The sequence below is a fragment of the Astatotilapia calliptera genome, chromosome 20, assembly GCF_900246225.1.
Source record: "Astatotilapia calliptera chromosome 20, fAstCal1.2, whole genome shotgun sequence".
NCBI lineage: Eukaryota > Metazoa > Chordata > Actinopteri > Cichliformes > Cichlidae > Astatotilapia > Astatotilapia calliptera.
The window spans coordinates 9,648,846-9,676,251 of record NC_039321.1 but is presented as its reverse complement, the minus strand read 5'-3'; the positions used below and the strand labels follow the sequence as shown (position 1 = coordinate 9,676,251).

At 39.7% G+C, this 27,406-nt stretch overlaps 1 protein-coding gene across 1 annotated transcript; it reads right to left on the bottom strand.

The window, feature by feature from the left end:
* Positions 1-1,706: 1,706 nt before the first annotated feature.
* Positions 1,707-19,916, bottom strand: prpf6 (PRP6 pre-mRNA processing factor 6 homolog (S. cerevisiae)). The gene is made up of 21 exons (XM_026154288.1): positions 19,672-19,916; positions 17,690-17,852; positions 17,435-17,553; positions 17,236-17,314; positions 16,187-16,363; positions 15,522-15,650; positions 15,299-15,393; positions 15,043-15,199; positions 14,625-14,787; positions 13,800-13,918; positions 13,473-13,691; positions 6,610-6,732; positions 6,385-6,506; positions 6,079-6,217; positions 5,825-5,944; positions 4,815-4,991; positions 4,523-4,656; positions 4,136-4,227; positions 3,415-3,529; positions 3,137-3,263; positions 1,707-2,663 (listed from the first exon to the last, which is right to left on the bottom strand). Exons 1-21 carry the CDS (start codon positions 19,857-19,859, stop codon positions 2,511-2,513), a joined length of 2,910 nt encoding a protein of 969 aa, XP_026010073.1. The 5' UTR covers positions 19,860-19,916; the 3' UTR covers positions 1,707-2,510.
* Positions 19,917-27,406: the final 7,490 nt, after the last annotated feature.

The window sequence follows — 27,406 nt, the reverse complement described above, 5'->3', positions numbered from 1 at the left end:
TCGATAAATCGATTATTAAAACCCACCCCTATTACAGAGTGAATATGGACGTTAAGTACAGACTCTCAGCTTTGAGTTAAACAAAAATATTGCATGAACTGTTGAAAAATCACAACCATCTTTCACAGTCACTTATTTTCAGCAGCTAGAATGTAATTTAATAAATTAATGTGGAATGAGTTTCCTACTTTGTGGTGTTTAGCCCAACATTTAAGTTTTTCATGACTCTTTCTGTCTTGTGTCATCACAACACTAGTGATTAGTGAAACTGGAAAGCATGTGTGTCTGTGCATCATACTGTTTCCAGTCCATTTTTTTATTAGATGCTGTATGCTTGATTTATGAGCCAATGGATGGCTGTGCCAAATTTTTTTTGTCCCGTCATTCCGGTAAAGGTTGATGTCAGTTTTATTTGTTTAAAGAATGGTGTTTCCAAACTGCTCTGGCAAAGTCTTTCCTTTTACTTTCAGGTATGGTTTGAACCTTGTCGTTAACCCTCTGTATCCTTATAATTAGAGCCCGACTGACTTAGTTGTATGCCAGTCTATTGGTATCTGCATTTGTAACAGCTCATAAATGACATAGAAGAGAGAAACGCCCTTCAACCACGTTGTGGGTGTTAATATTGCATAAGTTGTCCACCAGAGGGCACTCTGCAACTTCCCTATTCGCAACCCACCAAACGCAACAAGCAGCTGATCCGTGCAGCTTCAGGTAGGGGATAAAAAAAAAGTACCGTACACGTAACAAATGTTTATGTTTATTTTATGTCTTCTTTAAAAAAAAGAAAAAGATATCGACAAATATATCGCAATATCATATTTTTAAAATAACAAATATCAGTATCGTCCTAAATATCAGTCACGCTCCATTTACAATGGAAAGGATCCCAGGATCATCCACCGGTGTTGTCATCCATGGAAATGTGGACTTTGTTATGTTGCAAAGTGCCTTGGTTTGTTTTTTTTCCTGTCTAAATGATTTGGCCTCTCTAATGCACTCGCTATCACGCTGAAGGAGCTGTTTTTTCTTGTTTTGCAGCTGATATTTGGTCTGTTACACTTGTACTTAAGAGCTCTTTTGATGGCACGTTGTGGTTCACAGCTGCTTTCCAAACACGTCACTTGGAAACATCTCACAACCTTTTACCGCATTAACTTGTGAAGAAAAAAAAAATAGAAGCAGCTCACAAAACAAAATAATAAATAAAAACAGAACACTGTAAAAACACTGGACCAGCTCTAACTCATCAGTGGTATTGGACACCCCTTGAATTAAAGCTTATAAGTCTGTCCTTTAAGTCCATATTGATTATATAACTGTAGCTTTTGTTACATTTTCAGTAACAAAAAACTGCCATCTTCCTACTTGTACACAGAGCTGAATGTTACCCAACTCCAACTCCACAAAGCTATTATAGCCTGCCCTGTTTATCTTTTGTTGCCCTTCTTCTGCCTAACAAGCAGAATACCAACACTGACCAATGGGAGTGCAGACTGTGATATTTGATTGATATCGGTAAAGTTAGTCAGGTTGTTAGCTGAACTAGGCAGACCTTTGGAAGAATTCTGTGGTAATATATTAAAATTTAGATGATGCTGAATGATCCAACACGGCAGAACTATAAAATAACAGCAGGGATTATTGGATAAAAAAGATGGGAGACACTCTGCATGACTCTAAACCAAAGAGAAGAGAACGGCAGATTTACTATGACATAATCATTTATTTAATAAACCTGAAAGTAACCTTTTATACTCAGTAATATTCTAAAAAGGTGGATTTAAAAATGAATGAATGAATCACTAGAATGGGTGTTTTTCTCTTTAATTATTCAATGCACATGCGACAGCTGCTTACTAGATGATTCATCGGTTGCATCTTCACAGCAGAGTTGCAAAGGGAAAACAATGTATTATTTGCCAGAAGGCGTGTGGGACCTGAAGCAAAACAAAATTCAATGTTTTAACAAAACAAAACAAAACACACCACCTCTGATCTTCAACATCAAGCAGAGCATGACTCAGGAGGTTTAAATAATAACAGAAAAATGCTGTGAAATCCGAGAGGACACCTAAGGGTACTCTTCTAGCACTTTTAGGAGAGTATAAGACAAGGATTTTAACAAAGAAGCCAAATCACAACGATAGCTGAGGCCACACCTTGAAACCCCATACACACAGACAGATCAAAAACGTATCCACAAAAATCTCACATCGCAGCCAAAGATCTCCTTACTGCATATCAGGATGAAGAGGGTAACCATCAGTCACTTTGATTTTTTATTTTTATTTTTAAAAAACATCCACAGATTCCGTCACTTTGACGTCAAATCATTACTTTCTCCTGACACATACAACAACAAAAAAATGTAAGGGCGTGTGTAAATACTTTAAATCTGCCAGAGATGGGCAAGTCCTGGTACAGAATAAGCATGTCAATAGCTGCTCACTTCTATACTGGTGACTGCCAGAGTCCTCCAGGTGTTTTCAGTCCAAATTTCCCCACTCTCAGAATGTGTTCTTGATCTTGCTGGCTACCTGTGCTAAGATCTCTCCTGTCTTCTTCTGCCAGTTTAGTACATGTTTGGACTCGGCACACCACAGCTCTCCATGACGGGGCTCTGCATTCTCACAGCGTTTTCGCACCTCTTCCTGCTGCTCCTGAAGCATACAGAGCAGTAATGTTATACAATCACAGCACAACACATGGACCGGCCACACAAACAAGTGACTACCAACTTTGTGAAGAAAGGAAAAAAAAGCAAGAATGTATACCATAAATCATGCAGCTGGAAAAACTAATTACATGTTTATCATGTATGATTTCACATGTTTACTGCACATTTTAACGACTGAACATAAATCTGAAAATTTTAAGTTTATAGCAGCTGACATATCCACTTCATACAATAACACTAAGTAATAACAAACAATTGATTCACAACCAACGCCTGGAGTAAAACTGGACCAATGCAATCAATACTGAGGAAAACTCACACAGCTACATGAAGAACTAGAAAACTCCACACAGAAAGCCCCCAGCCAGGCAGCAGGTTTGAATCAAACTTCAAATGATTTAATCAACTTATTAATGCATGAACAAAATAGCACAAGTCTAGACACCAGATCCTTACCTCTGTGCCATGCTGCAGCTCAAACTTGTAGAAGAAAGCCCAAGCATCCCCCAGATCTGGCTCAATCTTTACGGTCCTGAGGAACCACTCTCTAGACTTGGTGATCTTACGCTCACTCCAGAACAACCTGACATATGCAGAACATCTCAAAATGTTAAGAGTTTCATACAGAAAGGTCTGCTGAATGTAAAACACCAACAAAATACACATTTTTATATTGTAGGTTATCACAAAAAGTAATAGCTATTACTAAAGGGAGTGAAAAGTTCAAGTCATACTTGGCTACAGCGAGCAAGACGTGTGGATCATGTTCACACTTCTTCAAAGCATCCACACTCTTTGTCTTCCTCTGGGGCCTGGCCTCCAAAAACACTGCCTCAGCCCACAGGATACCTTTGAAGGAAGAAAATAAAAGGAGATTGAAATTTGTGCATTAAAGTCCAATAGTGCCAGTGCAATGAACGAAAGTTAAGTCTGCATAAACGTGAAGGGCACAGAGGAAAACAAACCATCTAAAGCAGGGATCACAAACTAAATACCCAGGGGCCAGATTCGGCCCGCCAAAGACTCCAATCTGGCACAGCCTACTTCAAAACGATTTTATGTGGTACACGGCGCTCGAAAATCTGTCAAATGTTTTAGCAAGACTTTGCTAAGCTACGAACCCGCACCGCTTGATGGATTGTCTGAGTATTATGGCTATCGTAGGCAGGAGCCTCGCGGAGTGATACGTACTGTGCTTCAACATAATATTGCCGTATTGTGTGTGTTTAACCTCTTTTAAGTTTTGTGGATATTATACATGGTTATGCTGAGGATATGTCGGCCAATTTCCACTGGAAATGCCTTTTGGTTAAACTGTCAAATTTTTATATAACTTTAATCCACATAAAAAACAGTTGCTTGTTTAACTGAAAATACATTGATGTTGGGTTTTTTGCACTAATACAGGTTCAGAAAAACAAAGCTTTTCCATCTATAGCAGCATTTTATACACACCTGAATTTGGGCACTCCTGCAGGGCTTTGGCCATCAGCGTATTGGCAATGTTCTTCAGTCCAGCCCTGTACTCCAATCTGACTGACTCCAGCCTGATTAATAAGATCATATGTACTTTTAGATGCCTTTATTTCAGAATTTATGGCAATAAATGGTGTTGGTGTTATATATGTTCTTGATGTGCCAGTTTCGGTTGATGTGGTTTTGCAAAAGCAAATTAAGCCTGCTTCTAGTTTGGAGGCACAAATATAATGTTTTCCAGCTGTAACTTTTTACAGGTTTTCATGGATAGGAGAGAAAAAAAACCTGCATATGCTAAAATACACTGCTGCGCAGGTGACCTTTTCCAAACTCTTCCTAGTTCCTTGTTGTCGTGTATTTTCTTACCACAGCTCAGCGGTCTGGGGATTCTTGAGCCGCGCCTTCTCGAGGATTGCTCTGGCTCTGGTCAGCTGTCCCACTCTCTCTTCCAAATGTGACAGCAACAACCACAGTGGCACAGAGTGGGGACACTTCTTTAACTGTACCAATGAAAATAAAAATCCTTAACCCTTACTCTGGTTTTTAATGATACACTCATTTTCATCAAAAAATAAAACACTTCCTTCCTTTGCATTTGTGGTCAATCCAATACTACCGGTAAAACAAACCCACGCCCCAAACATAACCCCATCCTCACCCCTTGGTTATAGGCCTCTCTAGCTTTATCCATATTTTCACATTGCTCCTCGATTTGGCCTCGCATCATCCAAAGCTTAGGGAAGTCCTCGTAGTGCTTCAGGGCCTCGGTGCACAACTCCTGGGCAGCTTCTATGTTTCCCAACACCCACTCCAATTTCACTGACTTCATAAACACCTGTAGAGATTACAAATACAAATGAGACCTATGAAGTTTTATATTTGCAAATGCATTGTAATACACCTGAAACAGAATAATGTAAAACAAGGAAAATGCTTATACTGAACCCCAGTACTTGCAAGTCTATACATCAGTTTTATCAAATGCCAACTTGCTAAGTTTTTGCCTAAATGCTTAAGTGATTAACACTAAAACTTTGTGTTATCTGATAGGACAAGCAGTACAGCAAACATTAAGGCAGATTCTCTTACTCACATCTGTCAGCATACAACAAAGATAAAGGGGAGTGTTACCAGGTCACTTGACAGACAGAGTGGTGGTTTAAAAGCTTGGCTGACACATCTGTCAGCCTATGTGGTACTGAACGGCATAATCTGTGGAAAACCTGCAAGCCTGAACCTGACAGTGTTCCCAGAAACAACCTCAAGGAAATTGCACCATTATGTAGAGAGCAGTGGTTTCAAAACAGAAAAATAAACTAACACTTGAATCACTCATCCAAAATGTGTCAGAGTTCAAAAATTAATAACACTACATGAAAAACACAATGTAGTACAGTTCATAAAAGGCCAGTCAAAGTGAAAGGACAGGATTGATTCAATGCAAACGCAGTCATACTCAGTGCAAGTGACATGAGATAACCTGAACAACTTGATTTCATTAATCTTCTTATACAAATATTCAGTTTCCTTTAATAGCTTTTTAGGCAATTCTATAATTCAACCAAGTATTAAAAGCTCAAACAGAAAACCAAGTATTAACTTTTATCCTTTCTACGAAGTAACCTTTACAATAGTTCCCTACTCTGAAATTCACACAGATACACTTACCCTGGCTGTTGGTGCACTGCTGCGGGCCTTGGCTAGCAGTCGACGGGCTCTTTCATACTCATTATTCTCCGACTCCAGTTTGACAGCAGCAAGCCAGATCTCTTCACTGTTTGGGTTAGCCTATGAAAACAGACAGAGGAGGACAGAGGGAGAGGAGAAGCAGAAGACACAGGATAACAGAGTTAGACATAGGTATACATAGATTACTCTAATATTTGACATGCTGTATCGAGAAGTGAATGCTTTTTAATTACCTGGAAGGCCAGAGCAAGGATGCTTCTGGCTGCTGGCACATCCTCAGCAAGCCACTTGGACTTGGCACCCATTAGCCACAATACCTCTGCTTTGGGGCAGTGAGCCACAGCCCTCTGAAGTAAAGCCTCCAAGGACTCTCTGAGAAATTAAATGTGCCATGAAAGAATAATGGATGCGGCGGCGACGACGAAGCAGCAGGTCATAAAGCACAGGAGCAAAAAAGAATAAATAAGTATAGTGATGCGAAACAGCAACTGTCACCTTCTGACTGCTAATGTTTGCATTTGGAAATTAAAGATTGTCACCTGGTGCCATGGTTCTTCTCAAAGTAGGCAGCTCTAAGCCAGACACTTTTTTTACTTGGGAATACTTGGAGAGCATGGGCATAGATGGCCCTGGCACACTCCAGCGCCCCATGGGCCACACACTGAGGCACAAACACACAACCATCTCATTGTTAAATTTAACTACAACAGCAAGTATGTAAAAAACTTATTTTAAAAAACCCAAACTAATCTCTCTATACTTACACTCTCGGCATCTTCCATCCAGGTGTGTTTGCGGTCCTCCTCCTCAATTCCAATCCCTATGACAGCCCTTATCACAGCCTGGCAGGTAGCCACACTACTTGCTTTGTCACACTCCTCTGCGTCCTGCAGGGTATGAACAAGCATTTAGAAGGATAGACACTTTGGTAGAAGAAGAAGAAGGGTGCAAAATTACTGGATGAACTGCTGGTATCAATTCTAGGTAAGCCATTCAAATGAAATGATAAAGTGATTAACACAAAAATAATTCTAATATTAATTAGAAAGAAATTTTAAAACTGACATCAGAACACCTGCAGATTTATAAAATAATAATAATATTAAAGCTGACAGACATTAATAAGCAAATATTTGCGGTGACAAGAAAAAAATACCACTGGCAAAAAAAAGAAAAAAGAAACAAATAAAACAACTATGCAAAAGAGGAATTTCAGTTAAAGCCAATTACTGCAAAACAGCTGTGTACTGCACTAAAGAAAACATTAGACACAGTGGTGTGTTGTTTTGCATCCAGATGAAACATTACTGGCATCTCTTTGAGGATCTTGTGTGAGTTGTTTGCTGTTCTCACAAACCATTCATTTAACATGTCCCACACTTGGCAAGTGGATTGCTGGGGAGCCAAGGAAGAGTAGGGTTGACTTCAAAGTTGTTTGGATAAGTGTTCCGCATATTCTGGCTAAAAGCCGTTTTCTCTTCACAACAGTGAGACAGGTAATGTGTAAACAGGCAATTCTCTGGAGCCTTTAGGGGACTCTAGTCATGTAAATGTAAAATAAATCAGTAGTTTGTCTTTGCAAGGTTTTAATTTGCTCTTGCAGACTTACAAACTTAACTCCACAGCAAAGTCTCTAAAAGAGTAAGTCCAACAACAACCAATGAACAATTCGCAATAACAAGTTCGTATGAAATCTCCCAAAACAGATCCTCGCTTCAAGTTTAAGTGCAGCAGGCTGTTCAGCGTGAATCTTTGGGCCTTTTCAGAAACAGGATACGTCACATTATTGGCTTCCTCACTTAGTTAACCCTTTAAGACCTACCATAGAACCAAGTCCGCCAGAGCTTATATTATATTTTTACATGCTGTAGAGCCATTTTTGGGAGCATTTCAAGTTGATATACATCAATACAACCATTATAGCTCAAATTTAAATAATATGTCTGCATTAAGTGCATAGTAATAACATAATTTGCAAAAAAGTGCAATAAACTACAAAAAAATTTAAAATCGTTTTTGTTTTTTTAACATATATTTCTAGTTAGAGAAATTTAAGAGGCTTACCCCTCAAAACTGCAAATACAAAAAAGTTGCACAAAATAGTTTCCCACCACAGGAAATTTATTTTAAAGTGTCTTCATAGTTTTATTTTTGAAATACACCAATTTTTATATACTGCAGGAAAAATGAAAATAAATATTATAATGCAAATTTGCAAAAAAAAAAAAAAACAGCATATGCATCAAAATAAACTATTTCCAGCAGTGCAATACGAGTCCTAAGCATCCCAGAAACGACACAGAAAGTCATAAAGTCAAACATAACTTTTAAAAACACCAGTATAGGCTCATAAGGCCCTGATGGTAAAAAAAAAACTACATTTCCGCAAAATGACGTCACTTCCAGTTTCGGGCAGGTCATGGCGGACATGCGATAGTTCGCGCTGTTGGATATAGGAAGTGTTACAAATAGCTAGAGCTGGGCGATATAAGATTTTTTCATATCACGATGTTTTTTTCATTTCAGGCGATAACGATATCTATCACAATATAAGCCAAATAACTATATTTGTAAGATTTAAATGTGCCGTTGCTCACAAGTAAAATGTGAAATAATCAGCAGCTTGTTTTTATTTAAATATTTATTTCCCATAATAAGTTCAACAGGGTAGATGTACTTAAGGAACATGAGACTTTTTCAGATAAATAAAGGCAAATATTGCAAACTACACAAAAGGCAGCCGCTAAAGCGTTTAAGTTTCAAAATAGAACAAACAAAACAGACTAAATTGTCAATTCCACTTAGAAACAAAATATTAATTCTAAAAATAAATCTTAGTTTGTTTTACAGAAGAACAGACAAAACTGACTAACTTTTGTCAATATCAAATAAACTGAGAACTAAAAGGAAATTCTCAATCTCTTCTTGTTGTATAGCTGAGCTTTTCAAACAGTTTTAACAGTTACTTTAGTCTGACAAAAGCCGAATGACGAATTAGCGCTTCCAGTCAGAGACTGAGGCTACGTCCACACGTACACGGGTATTTTTGAAAACGGAGATTTTCCGTTTTCGTTTTAAAAAATAATCCACACATAATCCACACACCGTCCACACATAAAGGCAGAAATGAAGGAAAACGCTGCTATGAACATGCCGAAGCAGCAGGTGGCGCTAGATTCCTAACCGTGCAGAAATGTTGGCCAATCAGAAGTCTAGAAGCCTCGGTGGGAAAAAGTAAACAAAGCTGGGGCATAGAAGCAGAACCGAGTCGTATGTGTGGAGGGACAGTAACTGTGTGTATATGTAAGCATTTAAACACTGCAGAGAGTACAAGTAACAGTAACAGTATTGTAGAAATTCATTTCACCGAAACAATAACGTGGCGCACAGTGTGACGTCAAAAAATGCGCACACCTTTGACGCTGCGTTTTCTCCGTTTTTCTAGTCCACACGTAAATGCAAAAACGGGAGTTTTCAAAAATCTTCGTTTTCAGTGACCAAAAACGCCGTTTACATGTGGACGAAAGGTGCAAACTAGGGCTGGGCCATATTATACCGTTCACGATAATACCGGTATAAAGTTCGGCAACGATAGGAAAATGAAATATCGCGATAGAATGTGGGCAAAATGCGCATGCGCAGTGCCTTTGTTTTCATACGCACATGGCAGAAAAAGTATGGCGGCAATGGAGGATGACACGGACGAAGGCGCGTCTTTGAATGAAGCGGGTGAGCCAGAATTGGTCAGTAAAAACGGTGCAACTTCGGTGGTGTGGAAGTGGTTTGGTTTTCGTCCATCGGATACCCACCAAAGCAAAATTTTTTGTAGAACATGCAAGCGGGCCATCGCGGCGAAGGGAGGAAACACTACAAACCTATTTTATCATTTGAAGCAGAAGCACTCCTCTGAGTACAAAAAAGCCATTAAAGCACGTGAAGAGTTGTCCGCTTCAACTAGCGAGGTGGTAAGACCAAAGAAGATGACTCAACAAACAATCTACGTAGCTTTAAATAGCTCCATGCCTTATGACAAAAGTAACAAACGCTGGGGGGAGCTAACTAATGCAGTGACACATTGTTTAGCCAGGGATATGATGCCTATTCAGAGTGTGGAAAGAGAAGGTTTCAAAAAGATGCTTAAAACGTTCGATCCACGCTACAAGCTACCCACAAAGAAATACTTCTCTAAAGTCGCCTTGCCTGCTTTATATGAAGAGATCCGTACTGAGGTGTCAAATGCGTTATCTTCGGTGGAGTTTTTTGCGTCCACCACGGACATGTGGTCAAGCCGAACATCAGACCCCTACATGAGCCTCACAATACATTATGTGGACAAAGACTGGAAGCTACAAAACAAGTGCCTCGAAACATGTTTTTTCCCCGAGGACCATACTGGGGAAAATATAGCCAGAGTCTTAAAAGAGTTCCTCAGCTCGTGGAATCTTCAGGAGGAAAAACAAGTGTGTGTGACGACTGACAACGGGGCCAACATTGTGAAAGCCGTCGCACTCAACAACTGGACCAGACTTTCATGCTTCGGACATCGCCTGCACATTGCAATAGGTACGTTTTTTGGGGTTTTTTTTGCTATAGGTAAGTTAATTATAACGTCAGATTAAGAACTTATTGTATTAGTTTAAATGATGGTAATAATACTGTTTGTGTTATTAATCTCTGAATGTGGGTAGTTGTACTGCAAGATATATATATATATATATATATATATATATATATATATATATATATATATTAGAGAGAGAGAGAGAGATGTGTGTGTAAATAATTGTGTGTTATACAACTTAAATGTCACATTCCACACCGCATTAATAGTGCTGTTGAAACTGTGTTTCCTTTTAAATGTATGTCTTTTAGAAAGAAGTGTGAAGGACCCAAGGATCGAACGAGCAGTTGGAGTGGGGAAAGAAGATTGTTGCTGCTTTTGGCCATAGCTGGAAGCGCCAGCGAGCTCTGCAGGCTGCCCAAAAGGAACTGGGCCTACCAGAACACAAACTCATAACTGAATGTTGCACTCGTTGGGGTTCAAAGCAGAGAATGATCCAATGGCTGCTGGAACAAGAAAAAGCTATAACACAGGTTTTAGCTGCTGATAAAACCACAAGGCACCTCATGTTGACATGGCAAGACATTGAAGTGCTTGACTCGGTCAGCACTGCACTGAATCCACTCCTAGAGTTTACAGATGCTTTCTCTGCTGAAGAGTATGTAACCATTTCATGTGTTAAGCCTGTTCTTCAGATGTTTAACAATGACATGTTAAAAGTAAAAGAAGGTGACACTGAGCTGACCAAAGACATCAAAACAGCAATACTTGACTACATGAACAAAAGCTACACAGACAGTGTCACAGAGAGGCTTGTTAACATGGCTTCTTTCCTTGATCCACGGTTTCATACAGAATATTTCAGTGAGAGAGAAAGCAAAGCCATCAAAGTTCAAGTCATGAGTGAACTAGAGCATCTTGTCCCACACCAGGGTATCACAGGTTTTTCAGAAACACTTCATACATCTACTGGTGACCAAACAAATCAGGGAGCTGTTAAAAAGCAAAAGAAGAGTCTCGGGAGTTTTTTGAAGGGACCAGTTAGTGGCAAGATGGAGGTAACTGCAGAGAGGTTATCATCTGAACTGAGATGTTATGTGAATAGTCCACCAGCAGACAGTGAGTGTGATCCTCTTTCGTGGTGGAAAGTTCACACAGTAAACTTTCCCCACATCAGCAGATTAGCTAGGAAATACCTCTGCATTCCAGCAACTAGCTCTGCATCTGAAAGGTTGTTCAGCACAGGTGGAAATGTTGTAACTTGTCAAAGGTCCTCCCTTAAGCCCGCATCTGTGAACATGTTAGTGTTTCTGACAAAGAATCTTAAAACTTGAAATGTAGAAAAACTTCCAGGAGCAGTAGCATAATTTATCTGTTTTTTGTTTGTTTTGTTTTTACTCAAGAGTTTGTGCAATATTATTATTTGACTTATTGATTTTGCACACTGCACTTTTGTTACAAAGCACCTCTTAAGTTTTGTGGATATACATGATTATGGATAACCATGTATATAACAGGATAACCACTGTTGAATTTTGTGTGGCTGTAATGCACGTTAAAATAAACAGCTGCTTGTTTAAACAAAAACAAATTGATGGGGTTTTTTTCCACTAAAAAAGTTGTAGAGTTGTATTTTGTTTTGCGTCAATTATATCGTCAGTTATATCGTTATCGCAAATTTTCAAATCTATATCGTGATAAATATTTTTTGCCATATCGCCCTGCCCTAGTGCAAACGCATAGAAAAATCTGCGTTTTCAAAAATACCCGGGTACGTGTGGATGTAGCGCATGCACCAGTTTATTGTATTTCCAGACTTGCTTTCGGCACAATTTACAGTGCACGCTACTCTATTTTTTGTCAGACTTGAAATAGCCGAAATACCTTCACACTACGGAACTTCTATGGCTCTTCCGTTTGACAATCTCTCCGGCATTGGAACTATCATCTGTTTTCTCTTCGGTAACCTTCGGTCACGCTCGGTTGATTTCTCTAGTCGGCTCACTCTTTTCCTTAATTACCCGGGCGGTAGGGTGGCTGGCTGCTTCCCAAACAAATACACATGTGCGGCTTGGCACTTGTGCTGTACGTAACAAGTCACGTGACGTGACGCTGCGGCTGTGATTGGTTCGGCTCTGCGCTACGTAATTTGGATTGGCTGTTCTTTTTTTTTTTTTTTAAGAGGACAAGAGCGGCGAGGTCTATCGCGATAGTTTAATTTTTCTATCGAGAAAAAGTTATATCGCGATACATATCGTTATCGTTCTATCGCCCAGCTCTACAAATAGCTGATCAGATCGGCAAAGCGTGTTTCTGGAATATTATGTTTTTGTTGCTGCAAGTGCTTTTTATGCAATTTTTGCAAAGCTATGCGTGGAAGGAAACTGCGACCTAGGACAAGCTGATGGCATCAAATGTAAGTTCAACTCCTCCGGTTTCATATGCAAAAAAAATTATTGCACTAGCTTAAACGGTTGCAGTGCTACCGGGATTTAAAAAAAGTTACGCAAAACGGAGCGTGCCTGCTCTGACCGGCTTTAAAGGGTTAAAGTGATTCCCTCATTCAGGCATGACTCACTTTTGTGCTAGTGTTTTTTGTGTGCTGTAGTGATCTTACTGTTGCCATCTTGGTTAAAAAATGGGATGTGACAAAGACGAATGAGCATGCCTGTGAAATGGCTTGTTTATTGGCTGTTGCCTGGTCAATCACAAGTTGTTAGCCAATGAGCATATCCTCTTTTTTTTTTAAGGAAACATACTCAATTTTTTTCCCTTCAGCATGTCCTGAAATGAGTGACTGATCCCATTAAATCATATTGAAAATTTAAATGCTAAGAAAGCCATTTTTTCCATTTTGACTTTTTGTGACTTTTTGAGTCCTCAGCTTGATAGCTGAGGACTCAAAAAGTCACAAAAAGTCTGTTAGCCTTCAGATCGAATGCAGGTTTAAAGCACATCACAGTTCAAAGTGGGAGCCACTCATTTATGAATAAAAATAACAAGCAATTTGGTCTCCCTTTATCTTCTCAGTCATTTCAAAGAAAACAGAAAGCCCCAGAAACAAACCTGTATCCACTGTTCTCTGTTGATCTCCACACCATTGGCACGCAGAGAAGTGATGGCTCGGTCAATGATCTTTTCGACCATCTGAGTGTTCCCATTGGCCTCCTCCAGCTTCGCAGCAGTGATCCAGATGTGGCGATCAGTGGGGATATTCTCTCGAGCTTTGTTCAGGACACGACGAGCGTTCTCATACGTCTCTAACCGGGCCAGTGCCAGCCAGAGCTAGAGAGGACAGAGAGTTAGTTATAAAGTTCATTGCATATGTTCATATATTGTGCTGCACTCTGAGACATTCAGTCCAATTTCCAAATGTTCATGTTGGTGAAGTACCTCCACACTTGTAGGGCAACACTCCACAGCTCTGCTGAGCATGATCCTGGCATCCTCTGGTTCCTCCAGTTCAACAGCTGTCTTCCACAGTCGAACTGACTTGGATACATTTTCCAGCGCTATGACAGGGAACAGTTAAATAAGTACTAAGTTATTTTGCTGATGCTTTTTATTTTGAATAACTTCAATGCAAGAATTCATAAAAACAAGAACACAAAAACTATTTAACAAAGATCCTATAGAGCTCAGAGAACACACAAGCACAGACAACAAAAATAAATAACATATTTTCAACAGTGTCAGCTGGGATGGGAGTGTGCTTTGTATGTAACTGAGAAAAGTAGAGCAGAGGCAACTGAACATGTAGAGGCGGAGTAAGCTCTTCCTCAGAGGAAACGCTGATCCATCTCTGTCAGTGGGGTATGCTGCTGGGAAGTGTTAATAAGCGTTTGTGTGTGTGCGTAAGTTAGAGCATTGACACCATGGTCTCGATTTGACAAGAAGCCAGAAACACAGCTGCCAAATGTAACTGTGATAAAATCTTTTGTTGCAACCTTATGAATAAAGAAAGTGAGCAGATCTGTGCGGGTGATTTTATAAGAAGATAAACAGATTGAGACTGGTCTTGAGTTTTGGCCCTGCAGAAATTAAGTTTCTTTCTTTTGGCAGAAATGGTTCATTCTGATATGCATTGCTGGGAAGGCGCATGAACTTCGGCTCATATCATAACAGGAAGACGAATTTCTGGTAATCTGTGAATAAATAAACACAAACACACAAAAAAGCTTTTTGTTAAATATTGGAGGGGATAAACGACAACCTTACCCTTTCTGAGGACTCGTTTCTTAGCCCTGACGTCTGTCTCCAGCTCTGCAGCTCGGATATAGATGCGCACAGACTGTGGAAGGTGACGGACAGCCTGGGCTACCACCGCTTTGGCTGTGTCACCAGGCTGGAGCCTGGCAGCCTCCAGCCACACATCCTCACTCTAATCCAAAGGGAAAACACTTATTTAAACAGGAAAGCACAAACCATTGCCCCCATTTGCAACTTATTCAAGAAGTAATGTTACGTCTTAAATTTAAGCAGCTGTTACATTATAATACTAGCGATATACTAATACCATATTCTAAGAAATGCAATCTTAGAGATTATAGGGTTAATTTGAGCAAAATATCCAGAAAACATCAGCATCCTTGTGTTGTCATTTAATAGTTTTATTGTACTGTTTAACTTCCTTTACCTTCGGACACATCTCTGTGCCTTTCATGATCAGGTTTCTGGCCACCTGCAACTTCCCAGTCACCTCCTCCAGCCTGGCAGAAGCAATCCAGGCAGGTGGGTGATGGGGATTTGTTTCCCTCACTGATTTCAGCAGCAGACGAGCCTTCTTGATGTCACTGAACAAGCAGAGCCACAAATAAGCGATTAAACACATATACACACAGCAACTTCTTTTACACAAATATAGCAATCTGATGCTGTCAGTGTCTCTCTACCTGATGTCTCCTCCATAAGTGGGGATCATAGAGTTAAGATCTGTCAAGTAACCCTTGGGATCCACTACTGTTTGTCCACTCACTGAGTCAGACACCTGAATACAGAAAACATGTAGACAAAGGGATAGAGAATAGTTAAGTTGTTTCTATCAGTATAATGGCAGCAGCATGAATCCTAGAAGAAAGTAAAAGTGAAAGTTGCGCTAGGTGATGCATCATTTACCTGACTGAGCCTCATATCCATGAGTGTGTTTCTGGCCTGACCAATTTTCCTCATATCCAGTTCTCCGGTCCCTGGTGTCATCAGACCAGGTGTCATGCTTCCTGGATAAGGTGTGTTCAGACCTCCCAGCTAGTAGAGATAGGAAACAATGTCAACAGAGAGGAGCAACACAGTCTGTGAGAAGTCTGTCATGGCACGTTTAAACAGCTCTTGAAACAAAAGCCTGAATCATGTAACACTTTTCTAGCCAATGCAAAATGACACAAATTACTTCAATCTTTTAATTTAAAGTCAAGCAATGACTTTTTCTCTGTTAGGAGGCTATACCTCTTAAAAAACTCAACTTTTTAAATCAGCACGCATGTCTCCATTTTCAATTCATGGACGTCTACCTGCATGCACAGGTCAATGAAGTGTCCCTTTCAAATGTATTTTAAATGCCAACAAAGTTCGTGTGACCAATTACTGTAGCAACAGGTGTCCAGTCTGTTAAACAGAGAAAAACTGAGCAAACTGCTGTAACTGGAGAGTAACTTTTTTTCCAAGGAGATATCCTGACTCCTGCTGGGCCATAGTGAAACTACACCCTGAAGTTTAGTGAAGTGCACTTGGAAGTAAATATGAGTTACAAAAATTATTTCTATTTGTATACACAGTATACTGACCCCTTGCAATGGGTCAACAGAGGTGTGGTTCTCTCCACTCTGCAAGTGTTTGGAGAAGAAGCTGTCGGGGACAGGGGTGAGCTTCTCATAGCGGGGATTCCTCTGGCGCTTGTTTCTGGCATCTCCCACTTCAGGAATGCTCAGCCATTCCTCCTCTGACACCTCTGCAAGCTTCCTCTGTAGAGAAATAGTAAAGAAAGATGTTGGAGAAAAGAATGGGATGTGAGCATTGCTTTCATTTACGATTGTTTGATAATACCTGAGTACCTAAGCTAAATGTGATTTACTGCACAGAATCTGCAAATATTTGTACTGATTAAAATAGCACCTCTATTTTAATCAGTATTTTATTTCCTCAGTAAAACAAGAAGAAAAGGGAACACTGTTTCAGAGACAAACATGCAAGGCACTTTTCACTACTAGGCTATGACTAAGCTATTTTCACAGAAAGATCTTAGCCTGGGAATTCATTGCTTAAAAATCATGAATCTAGAGACTATAACCGATCCTGCCTGTGGCTATCTCATTGTACAATTCTTCCATTTAAAGCACAGTGTATGCTGTACTGCCTGCACATGCTTACTATTTGCACATCCTCTACAGAGAAAACAAAAAAGCACAGTATGACAAGAGGGGCACCACAATGTCAACTATATATTTCATTTGTGTAATATACTGGGACATTTATCATTAAAGCCATTTATAATTAAAGCCATTTTTTTTATATTAGAGCTATTTTATTATATTGCATAACTTTGCAATATATTGAAATATTTAATTTATTTTAGTTAGCTGCTGTTCTTACAGTCTTGGAGAAACTCTGATCACATAATTTCCTCAGGCATTAAAAAAAGCCTTCTGATTCTGATTCAACCAAAGAATTGCATTGGATAATATTAATCCTTTTCTTCTGTAGATATGATAATAAAGCCAATAAAACCAAAATGCATTTAAGATGCTTTTAGTGCAAAAAGAAGACAACATTAGATTTTTTTAACTCCATAAATGATACTGAAGAGAGGTTTGGAATATTAGGGTCAATCTCTTACCTTTAAATCTGAGAACTGCTGCTGAATCTTTGGTCGCTCCATACGGTATTTCTCAATTTCCTCCTTTTCTCTCAGCTCCCTAAAATACAACGACAACCATGAACAAAAGACTCCTGCAATATAAAATCCATAATATATTTGAAAACAAATACACTGTGCATTGATAAACAATTAAACAATAGACTCTTTTTTTTGTAACCTTCTTTCTTTGCGTCTTTCATCCATCCTCTTGTCCAGCGCTGCATATATAGCATCGGCTTCCTCATCATCTTTCTCATAGGGCCCACTTGAGAACAAGCTACCTGCATAACCATTAAACTACAAGAGAAACAACAAAGTATGACAAAATTATCAAATTAACTGCTCATAATAAAAGAAATTGGCTTTAAAATTGTGACTTGATCATTTAAACTCTCAGAAAAAAAAAACTTTATCTACAACAAATCACAGATACCTCATCATAGTTGGTGTCATTCAGATCTTCATCATCATCATCCTGGTTCTTTTTCATTTGGTCCCCGACCGTCCTCTTTCCAGGGGGTGCATGCCGGTCATCCACTGGATCATTGGCATCACGAGCAGGACCGATATCAGATCGGGTGGTGAAACCGGTGGCACTGGAGGGAAAAGCATTCATTTAAATGTGACATAAATAAACACAGCCAGGCCAAAATTATACCGCGAGGTCTTTACTCTTCTCTATAACACAGTGACATAACACTATTTTGATCACTATGACTTTTTAGCACTTAGACCCCCGGAGAGCAGTCATTTTGGTTTTCTACCTTAGACCCCTGCGGAGTCATCATTTTGCGTTTCTACCTTTAAAAGCCGGAGAGCAGTCAGTCAAATGCTGGAGTCATTCATATGTATATTAGGTCGTTACCTAGGAATTCTAGGTAACGACCTAAGGTAACGACAAGGTACCACATGTGTACCTGTAGCAGTGAACACATCGCACAGTGGCCTGATTTTTTTTGCATCTGTGTACTTGGATTTTAGGTCGCAAGCCACCCAAAACTTGCTCCATGCACCACTCAGCAGGCCATTTGTAAATATGTGTACAAATGGTTGGTTTTTTGTACTGTTTTTATCAATAAATGTCAGCAACAAAGGACATACACCCATGTGTGTTGATTTCTCCCTAAGATGGCAAACTGAAACACTCCAAGTTGGTGACTTTTGGAGATTTGTTTCCCTGGATGATTGAGAATGCATCAAGATGAAACACAAAAGGAAGCTCACCGCTTTTGTTGCTGCCATAAATGCCATTAGTTCAGGGAGGTCCATGAACCAATGAACATGCTCCATGCACCACTCAGCAGGCCATTTGTAAATATGTGTACAAATGGTTGGTTTTTTGTACTGTTTTTATCAATAAATGTCAGCAACAAAGGACATACAAAGGACATGTGTTGATTTCTCCCTAAGATGGCAAACTGAAACACTGAAACACTCCACTCCCCCACCCCCTCAATCACTCACTGAGTGATTGAGGGGGTGGGGGAGCTGCTAAAAGCGGTGAGCTTCCTTTTGTGTTTCATCTTGATGCATTCTCAATCATCCAGGGAAACAAATCTCCAAAAGTCACCAACTTGGAGTGTTTCAGTTTGCCATCTTAGGGAGAAATCAACACACATGGGTGTATGTCCTTTGTTGCTGACATTTATTGATAAAAACAGTACAAAAAACCAACCATTTGTACACATATTTACAAATGGCCTGCTGAGTGGTGCATGGAGCAAGTTTTGGGTGGCTTGCGACCTAAAATCCAAGTACACAGATGCAAAAAAAAATCAGGCCACTGTGCGATGTGTTCACTGCTACAGGTACACATGTGGTACCTTGTCGTTACCTTAGGTCGTTACCTAGAATTCCTAGGTAACGACCTAATATACATATGAATGACTCCAGCATTTGACTGACTGCTCTCCGGCTTTTAAAGGTAGAAACGCAAAATGATGACTCCGCGGTCAATTTAGCCAATTTAGCTTCCACTTCCACCATTTGACTGCTCTCGGGTTTTATAGGTAGAAAGGTAGAAGCCTGGGGATGCTAGTGTTAACTTAAATTTTGCTCGCTTGTCTAAAACAGATTATATATTAGATGACTATGGATTTAGGAAGAGCATATATTGACATTTAACTCTATTTGAATTAAATTTCAATTTAACAGTTCACGTTTGGTAAAGCAATTAAATCATAAAACCACTAAACTATTTAAAAACTTCATAGTCTGGCGTACTTGCCATGGTAAAGGAAACGATATGCACTTTATTCACGTATAAATTATATATATATATTAACCAATTAATTAATGTATTGTAAAACTACCTTGTACTTAAATTTTACTCATTATTAACTTGGGTTAGTACGATTGAAAAAAAAAAAAAAAGGGTCAATCTGGCTAGCAGCATGTAGCTTTAAGTTAGCTCACCCTCTGCCGAGACCGGGAACGTAACCGAGCGGAGCAGGCATCCCTAGAAACGGCTTTTTCTTTTTCCCCATGAGCGGAGAGGCGAGGGGCATTATCGGGGGCCCACCACTAGCCCCCGCCGCCCCGGTGCCTCCCGCAGAAGTTTTGGAGACAATTTTAGGCGCTTGTTTTGCACCAGTGCTAGCCATCGTTGCTCACACGACGAGACGATGCAGAGCCGGATAAACAACAGTCGAGCTTCCGCTCCGAGGAAAAAGAGGCCTAAGGTCTAGAAACGCCTGGCAGCGCCCCCACAGGACTGGCGGATTATTAAATATTATTATTACTATCTTTATTTTACATTGTATTCAATACTATTTTAGTTTAGTTATAGCAAAACTGTTATACATTAACTATTCGGTTAATATTTATTGTTTTGAATGCAACTTGCTGTGAGACTATGTGGATTAATTTATTTCTTTACTTATGTTTTCAGCAGATTGAAATTTGCACAAAAGTCACAAGAGGGCACCACATCCTGAAAAATAATGCCGCTATGGAAACTCATTGAACTCAAGGGCCCGACTGTTGCTTCACAGCAAGAAGGTCGTGGGTTCAAATTCATTCTGGAGCTTTTCTCTGAGGCGTTTGCATGCTCTCCCTGTGTCTCCATGCCTTCCTCCAACAGTGCAAAGACAAGCCTGTTAGAATAAGTGGATGGATGGATGGTGTTGCATAAACTATCATCTGACTTTTGTGTGAAAACACCAAAAAGCTACATATTGTTTTATTCTGAGATATTTGTACTTCATTCTACTTAACCCCAATGGTACAAACATCCTGGCAGTTCCCTGATAATCAAATACCGAAATAAACTTCTCACATTATTTCATTCATTTATTTTATGGTTTTGTTTTCCCATAACAATATGTCATAAATGGACCACCTGAACCTGACCACTTGATGGGACACATGGCACAGAAACACCCTAACTGAAACACACAGTGGTAAAATAGCAGTAATGGCATTTTCAAAATGGAATACTTACATGCATACACTAACTTAGACATGTGTTAGCATATTAAAGTCCCAACCTATTTAACATTATGAGGGAAAAATATCCATTATCCTCTATATAATGTGGATATTCAAACTTGAGACAGGAAACTGTAATAGTGGTAATTACATATTAATATGGCATTTCTGGGTTTCCTCCCATAAGATGAAATTAGTCTATAGGCTACAACACTGCGCTTCAATCACATTTAACTTCACTGATGCACAGTCTGAGCCTCGGCTCAGGCTTTTACATTTTTCTTCATTTACATCGCCTGAAGGGCAGACATTATATTACTCCCGGGAGAAGATGCTATGATGAAAATGGACTGTCAGGCACATTAGCCGATATATAGCTCACGCAGGACTAATTTAAACACGGAGCGTAACTCAAGCCTTTATTTCATCCAGCTATTGTATGGCCTATTTTATTTTTCCCTGATTATTTCAATGATTGTTTGATTTCAACCGGAGGATTTTTATAGTCACACATAGAAATCAGAATTATGTCAAGCCTGAATTGACAGGGAAAGGTGGTAGAGAAAACCCCACATCATATATCTACAGTCTCTCATAGTCCTGAGCCATAATCCACTTCAGTCTCATTAATGATAAATTGTCTTTAAAGTATTGGCCTATATTAAGAGTGAGAATTTCTCAGAGCCTGATCCAAGCACACGTGTAGTACCAAGATTAATTTGCACAATAATTGATTCATTATTCTCTGCTACATGAGTAATGGTTACTATACCTAAATGAATAGAAAAGGTGTCTCCAATAATCTGATTTACATATTGGTAACAAAAGTGTGTTTCCATAAGCATAAAGCACCTAGCAGGAATCCACAAACCACCTCACATGCAGAAACGAACACATTCAAATCTGCAGTTGTGATGGCAGTGGAAGCAGAAGATAGCGGATATCTGCTCCGGGGCTGGGAAGACTGACTGAGTAACGGCGGTCTCGCCAGAGATCATGCTATCATCATTTCCTTTGATGTGCAGCCATAAAACATTTGGCAATGCTTCCTGTAAATGCAACTGTGAGTTGGAAGCTGTGTCTCGCATTAATAAAGTTTAAAAAAATGACAAAAAAAAACAATTTTTTTTCTACTTTACCTGCATCATAGACAACTTGGCATCATGACACAGAAGTCTAAAAGGGACTCATTTGACTTCTACAACTCATCTGCATGAAAAAGACAACTTCCTATATATGTTTGTAAGCAAACAGATCATAATGGAGACCAAGATTTTGACTGACTTGACTTTTTTTTTTGCCTAGTCATTGTTATAGAAACCCTTTTTTTTTTAGAACCAAGCAGTGCTGAAGGACAATAATTTAATGGCTTTTTTTTTGTTGTTTTAACAAAGACTAATCACTTCAGTTAGCAAGAAAATGCATTTTGTGTTATAGAGATTCACAAAATAATATCTCTAATTTCATAATAAATACTTTAATTTGTGATCTGGTGATACACTGATGCTTGACAAACAAAAGTGTAATTGGAAGAATAAAATGTGCTCTAAACAAGTGAAATTACAAAGAGAGTAATTGTGAATATTTTAATGGGTGCAAGCATACAGTAATGTGTGCATTCTTGCATGCTTATTCATTTACGTGTGGGCCAGTTTGCATGGATGCATAACTGAGTTTAATCTATTTTTTCAGTGCACAGAACTCAGGATGGAGAAAACAGTGGACTTTCTGCCTCAACCTGTACTACACCAGATGTCTACAGTGTCATGTGAATGCAAAAGAATGGGTCCACAGCGGTTAATAGGAAGATACCGAGAATTAAAAAGATGCAACATCTCAGCCAAAAGCAGCATGTTTACGGTCCACTAATTGAACGAAGGCTGCTGTTTGGAGGAAGAAAGCACAGGAGGGCATATGTCAAGATGACAGGTTTATTGATATGCTTAATGCATCACCTACAAGCACACACCTACACTCACAAAGACACACATCATTCATTTTGCTGGGATTCATTGTGAGTTAATATTAGCTCATTATATTTTACAATACATTGTGGACAAAGGGAAAAAATAGGACACAGACAAAACCATTTTTCAGTGTGCAGACATACTAAACTGAATGACTGTGTCTTAGCTGAAAGCAGTCTACCTTAACAATGCCTCATTTCATACGTAGAAGAAAGTCCTGGGAGGATAAATGATTTATTTAGAGCTGATTAGTGGCTGTTTATTATTTTGAAACAAAGAGAAGTGTCCTTGTGGAAGGACAACAGTAAATTCCTATTAGGGCTTTCCTTTTGGAGTGGCTATCTACAGCTGTTTTGGCCAACAGATGTTCAAATAGAATTTCATTGATCCACTGAGTAAAACAAGGCTTTGGATGAGGATAGTCCAATAATGAGTCTAAGGCAGGATCTGCGACACTGTAAAAAGGAGGGAAAAATGGTGGTGGTTTTTGTGATGTGAATACTAATGCATTGACAGTTCAGGCAGTCGTGGCAAATGCACATTGCAGGTCAAAGTTAATGCTGCATTAGGCTAATTGCTGTGTAAAGAAAAAGACCCCTCCACTCCTCTCTTTAAGCAGTAATAGGATCACCACGAGTCTGTGGGAGGAGGCTTGTTTAGCCCATGCACACATGCCATGTTACATGTCTCCTTGTAGGCATTTAGTTTTTGCTCAGTGTGGGAGAAGAATGGAAGCGTGTGAATTACCCTCACTGTGGTTTGATAAGAGGTTTCTCATATTTTTTGCATTACATTTGACAGCTAAGACAATCCAAAGTACAACTGATTTGTTTCCCTGATGGGTGAATAGATAAACGAGATTATTGAGTGAAGCTGTTCTCCTGCCACGTTGCCTGTTGTCTGCTCAAGACGGCGGGGTTATTTAGACACGGTGAATCGGTTCATGATGCCTTGTGTTTTCTCTGCTGCTGAATTTCTTGAGAGGAGAAGAAATATAGATTCTCTCTGATCATGGAGGTCTCAGGGGACCAAACACAAAAGGGTCTTCATTTATATATATATATATCTATATATCTATATATCTATATATCTATATATATATATATATTAGGGGAGCAACGATACTCGCATCGATATTGAACCGTTCGATACAGTGCTTTCGGTTCCGTACGCATATGTATCGACCAATACAGAATTTGTAATTTATTTTATCAACTTTCCTTCTGACGATGCTGTCTGTATTGAACGCTCAGTGAATCTGCATTCGACTACTCCGCCTAGGCTGCACTGTCAAGCGCAGATCCACTGAGAGCTCAACACAGACAGCATCGTCAGAAGGAAGAGCACAGGGCAAGCTAGCGAGACAGAAGTTAAGCTCTCCTTGCAACATGGCAAATTGAACCTCCCCCACCCTCATTCAGATCTGGCGTTTGGAATTATTTTGGTTTTCATATCTAGCCCCACACACAGGGGGACCAGGGGTAGCTCGTTAACGGAGATTTGCCGTGTTGTGGCGTTAACGTCATTTCAACGAGATTAACGCTGACAGCACTAGTGGGAACACAACGAATATGACTGCACGTTTACGCCGACATTATCCTAGTGCAAAGACAAGTGGAAGCAGACAAAAACAACAAGCATGTATGCTACAAACTTTACCCGAGTCATTTAGACAGTCGTTAGCACATGATTCTCCTTATGGGCACCTGATATGTTTAATATTGTGGCGAGCTCAGACAAGGTGGAGACGGAGGTGTTGTTTGGTTCCCGTGAGCTAGCCAGGGAGCACAGCCGTTTATTGACATCTGCAGAAGAACACTGCCGCTAGCTAACTGCTCAGCGCGGCAACCGCACAGCAACAACAACAGCAACACACAGGGCGCCCTCTGACCCCGGAAGGACACACCGTCGCAGCGAGAGGGCGTCACCCGTCACTATGGCAACATAAACAAAACATAACTGTACAAACAGAACCCCGAACAGCCCTGACCTGCTACAATATGCTGCTGGGAATATAGCCCAGAAGAAGCGTATAGTATAGCTTTTATTTGGGAAAGAGCCATTTCTCTGTAATAAACTCTCTTTTCCAAAGATGAGTGATTCCTCAATCAGATACAGGGCTCGTAAAATCGCTAGCCCGACGTCCCTGGGCTAGCGATTTTTCCAGTCGGGCTACCAAAATCTATCTCTGCCCTGCCCGTCGGGCTATTGTAGGAAGTAAAATATATGTCAATGCTTTTGCATTCTTTCGGAAATGTAGCTGGCTAATTATGTCATTGGCATCGATGAGCCACTGTCAATATATGACATATTGCTAATGGAAACATATTGCCTCAGTCTTGTATCACAGGTGCACATCATGGCATTGCTAATTACACACAAGCATATTCTGTTCTTATATGTAGTGGGGGTTTAATGTATTATGTATTAATTTGTAATGTTCTAAGTTTACATGTTTCATCACTGTCTGTTTTCTCAAGCATATAGGGTCAGAGGTGGCAGCGAGTGAAAGGGATGATTTACAAGACAATAGTGAGACATGCTATGATTTACAGTTTGGAGGCAGTGACAGGAAAAAGAGCTGGAGATGGCAGAGCTGATGATGTTAAGATTTTACTGTGAGTTACCAGGATGGCCAGGATTAGAAATGAGAGGGACTCCTCAGTTTTAGGTTTGGAGACAAAGTCAGCGAGGTAAGCCTGACAGCCTGGACACGTGCTGTAGAGTGATAGTGGATATATTGGACAAAGCATGAAGATGAAGCTGCCAGGAAGGAAGAAAAGGGGCAGACCACAGAGAAGATTCATGGATGTAATGAAAAAAGGTTGGTGTGACAGCAGAAGATGCTGGAGATAGGGGGAGATGGAGGTTGTTTATCAGCTGGGGTAACCCATTAAAAGACTGGCCAGAGGAAAAATAAAAAGAAGATAGTTTCACATTTATCATCTTGCTTTTCAATGAAATAACATTTTGGAAAGTATCAGATAAACCTTTCACATTTCATTTTGTGTCAGAATGTCTTTTACTCTACATTAAGGCCATAGTTCTCACAGTACTCTTACCAAAAGCAGTAAGATTTTGATAAAATTATAAAACCATTTGGTGTTTAAGTATTACAGTTTTTCTTGATAAATTTGGTGTAATTCTTATATCACAAACATCATTCTCACCACTCTTAAGGCACTGCTCAAGACAAGCATTTTTTCCAACACAGATTCACTTGTGCAAAAGACACTAAAACAATAAAAACCTTTTCGCACGTATGTAAAAACATGGAAAGTCAGTCACTGAGTTCAACTTGGTGATCAACAAATAAAAACCCTTGCATGAGGAAACACAGTAATGCACTGGAAGAGGTTTACTTGCAACAAATAGAAATACAAACTTTTAATCTTGTTTCACAACTGCTCATCCAAATTTCCGTTTCAAGCACATCCCAAGGATGCCCTACTGGACTGAGATCTGGATACTGTGGAGTCAATCTTTTAATGTCTAATTTTGGGGAGTCAGTGCCAAATTGTGCCTTGGTTTCCTGTTGTTAGCAGACAGCTGTTGCCCTCAGTGTGGTCTTCTGTTGCTGTGGCCCATCTGCTTTTTACAACGTCAGATGTGTTGTGCCTTCAGAGATGCTCTTCTGCATAGCTTGTTTGTAATTAGTAATTTTTTGAGTTACTGTTGTTCTCCTATCATCTCAAAGCAATCTGGCTATTCTCGTCTGACATCAACAAAGTATTTCCACCCTGAGAACTGCTGCTCACTAGGTATTTTTCCCGTTTCAGACCATTCCATGTAAACCCTGGAGATGGTTGTGCAGTAAAATCTCAGCACATCAACAGTGTCTGAAATACTCACACCAGCCCGTCTGACATCAACAACCATGCCACTTTCAATCATCTTTCATCCTTATTCTGATGCTTGGGTTGAACTTCAGCAGCCTGTCCTGACCATGTCTACATGCTGAAATGCACTGAGTTGCTGCTGATGTGAAAGGCTGATTAGATATTTGGATCACTGTGAAGAAGGGGAGAGGGAGGTCTGGGCTTCTCTGCTTAGGCTGCTGCCCCTGTGACCCGGCCCCAGATAAAGTGGATGAAGATGGATGGATGGATGGATGGATGGATGGATGGATGGATGGATCACTGTGAAGTGTAGGGGAAAAGGGGTACCTAATAAAGTGGTTGCTGAATGTATGTAGCATGACTTTACTGGACTATACCTTAGTTGGTTCTATGTTCTCAGACTGTGTCTATTTTCTTTGTCTGTTTTCTGATGCATATGGTTTCATGAGCATCATTTTGCTTTTTTCCATTTCATCAGTTTTTTGAAGTTTCAAAAAAATCCTTCACATTTCATTTTGTTTGTGAAAAAATGTAACTCTACATTATAGTTTTTCTCAATCAATTTGGCTCAGTTCTCACAGTAGAAAAGTCATTCTCACCACTCTTAATGCATTCTCGAAACAGATTTTTCATAACACACACTCACCTGAGCAAAACACAATCCAACAATCAAAACCTTTTTCACTATGGAGTACCACAAGAGCCACGTGCATCAAAATAAAGAATTCTGTGCTTAAATAATGAATTGTAGAATAAATTCTGCATTTGTAAATTCATTTTTGAATTCCAATTTAATAAACTGCATTTCAAGAATCTTTTCCCATTTGCACGTTAATAAATTTCATTTCAAAATCCATTTCCCTTTCCTGTTCGCTCAGGGATTAGTTGCTGGATTAGTTGCTGGATTAGCTCTTC